The 8,928-nt window shown below is 42.0% G+C and overlaps 1 protein-coding gene across 8 annotated transcripts in view; it reads left to right on the plus strand.

The window, feature by feature from the left end:
• Positions 1 to 7,755, plus strand: part of RCBTB2 (RCC1 and BTB domain containing protein 2) — a 49,619-nt gene extending 41,864 nt beyond the window's left edge. For all 8 annotated transcript variants that reach the window (XM_042916029.1, XM_042916434.1, XM_042916265.1 and 5 more), the window contains 3 exons: positions 506 to 645; positions 4,083 to 4,213; positions 6,503 to 7,755. In XM_042916029.1, coding sequence (XP_042771963.1) covers positions 506 to 645; positions 4,083 to 4,213; positions 6,503 to 6,643 — 412 coding nt within the window. In that variant the 3' untranslated portion in view covers positions 6,644 to 7,755. The remainder of the gene's footprint in view (positions 1 to 505; positions 646 to 4,082; positions 4,214 to 6,502) is intronic.
• The last annotated feature ends 1,173 nt before the right edge of the window (positions 7,756 to 8,928 follow it).

Genomic DNA, 8,928 nt, shown 5'->3' on the forward strand with positions numbered 1-8,928 from the left:
CCCGTCATCTTGGATTAATGTCCACCCAGATGACCTCATTTTAACTTGATCACCTCTGTAAAGATCCTTTCTCCAATTATTGTTATATTCTAAGGTTAGGGCACCAGCATATGAATTTTGGGTGGAGGGGCACAATTCAACCCATAGCAGGAGGTAAAGAAACAAAATGACTCAGTTTATGAAAAGAAACCCACCCAATTTCCATAAATGCCGCGCTGCGCACGGGGTGCGGAAATGACACCTCGGAGTCAGCTCCGCTACATCCGGTTTCCATCTGCAGCCTCGTCCAGTAAGTGGTGGTCACTACACTTCCAGCCAGCAGAGGAAGTGAGGGACCAGGATGGGGACACAGAGGTGTGCAGTGTGAGGAGAATCCTGTGCCACGCCGTGTCTCCTTTCTCCTTGTCAGTTCCCCTTGAAGCCCCACAAGGATGTGTCCCTCAGGAGGGTCGTCTGCTCTCGCCCAGAAGCTAGGACCTCACATGCTCTTTCTTCCTTCATTCAGGTGTGAGCATTTTCGTTCTTCATTGGAAGACAACGAGGATGATATCGTAGAAATGAGTGAGTTTTCGTATCCTGTTTACCGAGCCTTCCTGGAATACCTGTATACAGACAGCATCAGCCTTTCCCCCGAGGAGGCAGTAGGTAATCGCCACCACACTCTCCCAAGAGACGGGCACGATGCTGAGTCACGCGCAGGGTGGAAGTGGCCGTGAGGGCGATCGCACACACAGTTCTCTCTGTGTCCAACCCACACTCTTTTCCCTGGTTACTGCTTCATACAGAGGGTGACTTGGTGGATCTCAAACCGTCAGACTGTGGAGCGGGTGCCATTCTTCCGTAACTGCCGTATGTAAGGAATGCGCATGACTGTTCGGCAGCCACATCTGCCGCCCCTGAGATGTCTACGTTAGAAAGAAGATGAAATGCACGTAGTAGTAATAAGCCCTGTGGTCTCCATAACCGGGAATTGCCCTCTAGACGGCTTTGGGACAGAACGCTGTGGGACTTCTGGGGCCTTCTGTCCTGAAGGTAGTGTGGGGCGTTCACTGCGCCTCAGGGGTACGGACAGTAAAAAAAAAAAAAAAAAAGCCACATAGATCAAACGGGCACAGAGTAACAGACATACTACATTTCAGTTCACAGCTGTTGGCAATATTGTTAGCTGGTGGCAAAGAGAATTAAGGAATTCTGTAAGGAACTAAAGAAACAGCTCAGCCTTCAGATTTTTAAATTAAATATTCCTTTTACATGTATAAATCCAGTATCGGTTTTTAGCAGATCAGCATTTAATTTTCCTCAGGTAAACAAAAATCTGATTTCTGGAGTTTTACAGTTTTCCTCCCTTTCTTCCACAAATGATTTAGTGCCTATGCCCAGCATGTGCCACAGCTCCTCTCAGTGTCTGTGCAGGAGACGGACCAGGGCCTTGCCCCTGGGGGCTTGTGTTCAGATGGGGGAGACCAGCCCTAAACAAGCAAATATGGAAGGCCTCCGTGAGGAAGTACAGGGAGCAGAGAGCGGGGGGAAGCAAGAGGGAACAGCCGCGCAGATGCCCGAGGGAAGAGCCTTCTGGGAAACAGTGAGTGCAGAGGTCTGAGACAGGCACAGATTTGTGGAGGAAGAGGAAGAAGGCCAGGGCAGGTGGAGTGAAGTGAGACTCAGTGCGGTAAGAATTAGGTCAGGCAACGGGATGTGGGCAAGTGCATGACTACCCTTGGGGGCCACGGTGAAGAGCTTGAGTTTTAATCTTGGTGTGGTGGAAAGCCTTGGAAGGTTTTGAGCGTGAGGCTTGTGTTATTTAGGATTTGCTTTAACAACAACATTTTAAAAACTGTGGTTTAAAGGAGACAGTGCAGGGCATCCCTGCGTGTGGCCCCTGTGCTCATAGTCCAGGACCGCGTTTGCATTACTGGCAAGATGGAGGAAGGGACGATGACGAAGGGGCAAAGGGAAAATCCTAGTGTCTCTTAAGGAAGGGTCCTGGAAGTGCTACATGAGAGGCTGGGGGAAGTGGTAGAGGAAGAAAGGGAGAACAGGTCTGTGCGCTGGTGGGGCTGAGGCACAGCAGCTTCCATGACAGGAGTGATGTGTTTTAAAAGATAGTAATTATGACGGTTCAGGTATAAGGTGATGACGATACCCTGGATTAGGGTGGCACAGCGGCAGAGGTGTTGAAACAGATCCTATTCTGGATGTATTTTAAAAGTGGGGCTGATGGCACGTTGGGGTGTGCGGAAAACAGAAGTAACGACTGCTCTAAGCTGTTTGGCTGAGTCGGTGGGTTCATGGAAGTAGCATTCAAGACGATGAGGAAGATGGAGAGCAACAGGTTTTGCCCTTGAGTGTGAGAAGGCAAAGGAGTTTTGAGTTGCTTACTAGACATCTGCACTGGAAGGGCAGGCCTACCATCTTTCTATACCCACTGCCAGCTACACCCTGCATCACAAGGGATGTGTGGGCACGCCAGCCTGCATGGCCAAGCTCCATTCACCTAGGCCACCGCCGGGGCTGGGCATCTGCACATGGGTGGCATGGTTGGGAAGGGAGCAAATGTCCACATAAGTGGCCTCAGGGCCAACTAGCTAGGGAATTCCAGAGTCCCCGGTAACCAAAGTGTGGTTTAGGAGTGGATGCCTGGCTCTTGGCCACTGTGGTGAGGACTGTGCCTGGAGGAGGTGCAGATCTGGGCTGTTTTGAGCAGGGGCTCAGGGCAGGATCTTCTCTGAGGGCAGCTCAGGAGAACACATTTATGTGATTCTGCAGTTTGGAGTGGGGACTAGAGATAGGAATTTGGGGTTGCCAAGAACTGACCAAAAACAAATGAGCCATCACAGGCCTCAAGATTTCAGAAGATTTCAGTATCCTTCACTGGGCCATGGGCCTTGCCACTGTAATTTTGATAGTATTGGTCAGGTTACGATGAAAACAAGTTTGCACCCGGCCCTCCTACATACGCAAGACGCAGTGGCAGATGGATGCAAAAACGGTTGATGTTTTAAGATTGATGAAATCCCACCTCTTTGTCTCTTAGGCCCCTGGGAAGCACTTTGCAGGTTAGCTTGATGTAGATGTGATGATTTTCTGGCAGAGGATTCAGCTAACCTTTTGATCAGATGACAACCCAGACTGGAGGTAGAGCTAGTGAGTGTACCTCTCTGAGCGTGGGGCGTGCTGGTCTCGGGATGCTTCATCCTGTTCATGCCAGGGCAGGAGGCCTCGCACAGTGTTTCTAGCCAAGCCTTGTATCCAGACACAGCTCCTTTCATAAGTATTTTCACAAAGTGTTTCTAGCATTCTGTATGCTAATTAACAAATCCCCTGATGGAGATTTAGATAGCCATATCCTTAACTTACATGTGTTAATCACTCCGTCGTGAATTATGTGAAAGTAGTTGACAGATAATATAACGGCACTCATCAATATTTACAGGTGGTATTTTAAACTGAGGGGCAGGGTTGGTGCTGGAAGTCACTTAGGGAAATAAGTGAAATTAGAATCTGAGGATTGAACCCTGGGGCACTCAAAACATTTGGAAGTTAGGAAGAACGGCGGAGCCAAGAGACTGAAGAGGATTACGGAGAAGAAAAACATAAGTAACACAGAGTTTCAAGAAGAGAAGCATCACCAACCACGTCAAATTCTGTGTAAATGTTGAGTAGGACAAACCAGACAACAGCCTCTTGGATTTGGCTCCATGGAAGCATTCGTGACATCCGGGAGTGGAGGGGATGGGATTCTGCTGGAATGGCTTAGCGGGAGAAGGGGAAGGGAGAAAATGGAGACAGCAAACAGAGAGGACGTTCCCCAGGTTTACAGAGAAATGGGGGAGACTGATGAGAGACGGACACGTGTCCATGTGCTGATGGAAATGACCCAGGAGAATAAGTGACAGTGCGGGGTCGGCCTTTACAGGAGAAATATGAAAGCCATTTTCACGGTGTGTCTGCTTTTCCACAGCTACTTGTTTGTGTATTGTATTTGCTCAGTTCCCACATCAACAATCATTGCTTGAAGGGTTGAGTGAGTTTAATGGGGATGCTTCTAATCACTCCCCCTAATAAACATCTCTTCCTGCCAGGATTGCTGGATTTGGCTACCTTTTATAGAGAAAATCGTTTGAAAAAGCTCTGCCAACAAACTATCAAGCAAGGAATCTGTGAGGAGAATGCCATTGCCCTGCTTTCAGCTGCTGTGAAGTATGATGCTCAGGTAAGAAAAGCACCCTTTCAACTAGCTGACCTTGTGGAAAGGATGGTAGGTGTTTAGTTCATAAACTAAAATAAACTAAAACAAGTAAACCAACTAAAAGTACCAGAAAAAGTGACCATTTGTATAATGTTAGGGTGGAGCTCCAAGGAAGAAGCCCTAAATAAAGGAAAGGCTTGACAGGGGCACCTGGGTGGCTCAGTCAGTTGAGTGTCTGACTTCGGCTCAGGTCATGATCTCGTAGTTTGTGAGTTCGAGCCCCGTGTCAAGCTCCGTGCTGACAGCTCAGAGCCTGCTTCGGATTCTGTGTCCCCCTCTCTCTGCTCCTCCCCTGCTCACATGCTGTCTCTCTCTCAAAAGTAAGTAAAGATTAAAAAAAAATTTTTTTTTTAAAGGAAAGGATTGATAGGTCTGATTTCAGAAAGAAAAACATATCTAGACATCAGAAATTACCACCAAGAAAATTAAAAAGTTGATACAGTGGGGAAAATATTTGCAGCATATGGTGAAGCACATTTACCATAGTTAACATATAGTTCTTAGAAAACAAAAAGAAAATATTAGCAGTTTGATGGAAAATGGACCAAAGAACAAAATGGATTTATGAATAAATGAAAAATATAAATGAAACTAAGGTATAATTTTTCACTTGTGAAACTGGGGAATATATTCTTAGAGATAATGCAGGCTCAGAATATTATGTGTTCTCCTGAACAGCTGCTAAGGGTGTGCATTGGGGCAGTCATTGTGGGGGCACTTGGTACCAAATGTATTGAAAGCTTTAAAGGTGTACTTCTTTAAGGAATCCACTTGTAGGAATTTGTCCTAAGGAAGTACTCGTGGATTCAGACAGATTTAGCTTCAAAGGCTAATTGTACTGCAACACTGCTTATAATTTTGAAATTTAGAAAAAGACAACATGAACAGTAGAGGTTTCTTTAAACTGTAGAATGTTTATACTATGAAACTATGCAGCAACTCAAAATACATTAATTGAAAAATGAACATTTTTAAAAGCATCAATTTAAAAAAAATTTTTTAAAGCCGTTTTTAAAAAGACTGACATTATCTACATAGAAAAAAAGAGACTGAAAAATACACTCAAAGGTCATCTTTGGTGGAATTATGGATGATTTTTATTTCCTATCTTTGCTTGTTTTTTTCTGAACTTTCTACAGTGACTGTGTATTGTTTTGACAATAAAGAAAGGAAAGAAAACCTGTCTTAGAGCTAAATCTTTAGGAAGCAGCCCATTCTTCTTGGAGTCGATTTCCTTTTGTTATAAGGATATCCTCTCTGGTCAAAAAACAGGAACATTTTAGTGGTGGGCAAAAAAAAGTTTGTAACTTCTTTTCTGCTTATTAAAGAAAATTTGGAAGATACAAAAAAGTATGAGGAAGGAGATGACTCATCAAACCAGAGAACATTAACATTTTCATACAGCTGCTTCTGTTTTTTTCCTGTTACATGATGTATATTTCTCTAAACACTAGATTTTTTTTTTCCCCTTAACATTTAAAAAAAATCTTACCCACCTTGAAACATTGATATTAAAAGCATAGTGAATGTCTTTCATTAACATTATAATATATTGGGCACTTACAACATGCAGAACACTTCATGGCTAGGCCAAACTCTTCGCTAGTTTGTGCAAGTCATGGTGATAATACTGGAGGCTGGTGCCTAATCTCCAGTGATGAGGCCGTGGGCACACAGTGTTTCTGCCAGGACTGGGCTTCATTTTCAAGACTTTTTCAGATTCCATATTTATGTCAATTATTTGTATGGTTACTTTCCAGCCTTCTGTTTCCTAGAAAGTAAGCTCCTTGAGGAAAGGCAGGGGCTTTGTTTTGCTCACAATCATAGACCTAATGCCTTAGGGTAGTACCTAACATATAGTAGAAACTCTTTTCATCTAGAAACATTTCAGCTCCTAGGGGAATATAAAAGGGGAGTATTTTAACAAATACTGACAGTGGAATGAACAATACAAATACTGTCACTAGAGAAAGGTACGTAGTGCCTATTTCTGAGAATTAAAAATCTGATGCTTTGCACTGGCTGGTATGGAGGAACTTGAATATTTTACTCTGTTATTTAAATGTTTACAAGCATGGATTCACATTAGCTGTACAGTTTTATAACTATTCTTTAGGTATTGCTGTACCAACAATTCTTCCTATTGGCTTTCAAATGCTTGTCCCTTCCTATGTGTCTTGGGAATTTTCATGCTGTGTTGCATTGCATTGGGATATACAAATTTATTAAAGCATTTTTTGTTTTTGTTTCTAGGATTTAGAAGAATTCTGCTTCAGGTTTTGCATAAATCATTTGACTGTAGTAACACAAACTTCAGGCTTTGCAGAAATGGACCATGATCTTCTGAAGAACTTTATCAGCAAAGCTAGCAGAGTTGGAGCCTTTAAAAATTGATCCTCATCTGCAAGAAAGAATTTTTGGTATTTCCATTTTCCCTGCAAAAGCCAGAGAATGACTTTTCCTTAATTGGCTGAATACTTACGTTCTGTCAAAAGAAGGTGGTGGTCAGTCTGCCCTGTGCTGAAGTCTGAAGTTTACTGTACAAGGCATTCCGTGCTCTGATCAGATGTGACTGAGGTCAAGGGAAAAGAAATTAAAATGTCTTATTTACCATTTCCTCTTTCACGTCCCTTAAGTTGGGCATTTTTGGTACATTGGTCTAAGTATATGCTATCCTGGCCAAATTTCTGTTCTTAACAGGCTGATATCACATAGAGAGCTGGACAGTACATTGTCAGCATCCAGAACGGTGCCTTGCATACATAGGCACTCAATTCATTTATTACAAATCTTACGTATGCCCTGAAAACAGCTTTATTTGTGGAATACCGGATGAAGGTATAACAAATTGCACAAAAACAAATTTGAGACAGCCCATCACTATTGAGGTTCATATTCTTCTGGTACCTGGTTCTAAGTAATAGTGGCTAACTTAGAGCATTAATTAGAATTCACAAACAGCCTTGACAATTTAATTGTCGAAGTCCCAAGGGCTAATTTTAATTTTCTATTTACTCTGAGTCATTAATTTCTCATACGGGATTACTGAATATGAAGTACTGTCTTTGAATGAATGTTATTTCTGGGCTCATCTGCCTTACATAATTGCATAATGTCTTTTCTTTTTGTGTTGAGAGATTTGCCTGTGTATGTAAAAATGATTATGTGTTTTTCTTGTAGTGGAGTTTTATGTCACTATAAAACAGTTCTCTTAACCTGGCACAGAATAATTATAAAGTACTAGCTGAAAAGGAACTCATACTTACATTTCATGGACAGCATTAAGAAGAATGAGATAAATTTATACTTTTTCGGTCAAAACAAGTTACCCAACTGCAAAAGAAAAACTGGAACGGGATGTAGGATGTAGTGTCAGATTCCTCTAACATGGGTTTCACAATGTGGTATGTATTTCACAATATGATATTATGTAAAGAAAACTCTTTTGGAATTAAAAACCTTGTTCTGATGCTGAACTATTTGATAATAAAGTGCTTATTTGTAGATAATAGAACAATTGTGTTTTTTTATCCCTAATAAGCAGCAAAATTATATCAACTTTATATCTCTTACATTTATACAAATCCATTTGATTAAGCTTATTTTTGGAAGCAGTTACTCAGATAACCTATCATAGCAAAGCCCACCCTAAAACATAAATGGCATATAAACAACATAATTACTGTTCATATTATTGCCTCGGACTACTCTTTATTGGTGAGGTCACTTTTTAATCCTTAGTTTATCTTGGTTTATCTGTTTTTGCAGACCTTATCTGGTAGAGGCAAAGTGGCCTTGACCTCTAGTTCTTAATCAGAATCCAGTTTTGGGAATTATATAGTCTTATTCAGTTATTTGTTATTTGAAGTTAGCCATATATACCATTTGTTTTCATTGTTTGTTAGATTTGCTGTTTTATCTATCAAAGAAACCTTCACACCTGGTTATTATCCACAGCTGTCAGTTTAGGCATTTAGACAACCGCAGCCTGCATTGCTGACTTTTCCTCCTCACCTTCCAATGCTAGCTGGAACGGACCAATGCCTTTACAACTTCACAAGGTCTTCCGAAACCTTCTCTTCCTTTCTTGCCTATTTCTGACAGGGTCTTAAGCTTCTTTCTTTTATGAAATCATTTCATGTAAAAACTGGAACACTCAAAGGGAACAGATGAGTTTACTGAGGTATGAAAAAATGGTCTGCCTTTTACCAAACTCCACAATGGGTCAGTAGCCCATGCTGCCACAGTACAAGTTATTAAGAAGGGCTGCATGGATTTTTACCCAGATTTTCTAAGCTCTGTTATGTGTAGGTTTGTGCTGCTGTATCTCTCAGTTCTTCTTATCGCTTTGTACAACAGAATAATCTATGGAACTTGTACCAAACATAAAGATTCTAATTCAGTATATTTGAAAAGTTTCCCAAGTAATCTTGATATTTAGCCAAGTATGAGAATCACCATTTAACCCTTAAAATCTGGGACTCCAAACAAGAAGGGGCTCATAGACCAGTTTGAGAGATGACGGATGAGTCCCATGGATACATCTCTGAAAAAAACAGAGCTTTCTCTCTCATCCTGGAGGATAGGCTTGCCATCAACACTCCTATACAGAGGATAACACTTTCTTTCCTTTATTTCTAACAGATGAGTGGAGAGCCCCAGAAACCTTGCTGTTCAGT

The sequence above is a fragment of the Panthera leo genome, chromosome A1 (assembly GCF_018350215.1).
Source record: "Panthera leo isolate Ple1 chromosome A1, P.leo_Ple1_pat1.1, whole genome shotgun sequence".
In the NCBI taxonomy this organism is placed as follows: Eukaryota; Metazoa; Chordata; class Mammalia; order Carnivora; family Felidae; genus Panthera; species Panthera leo.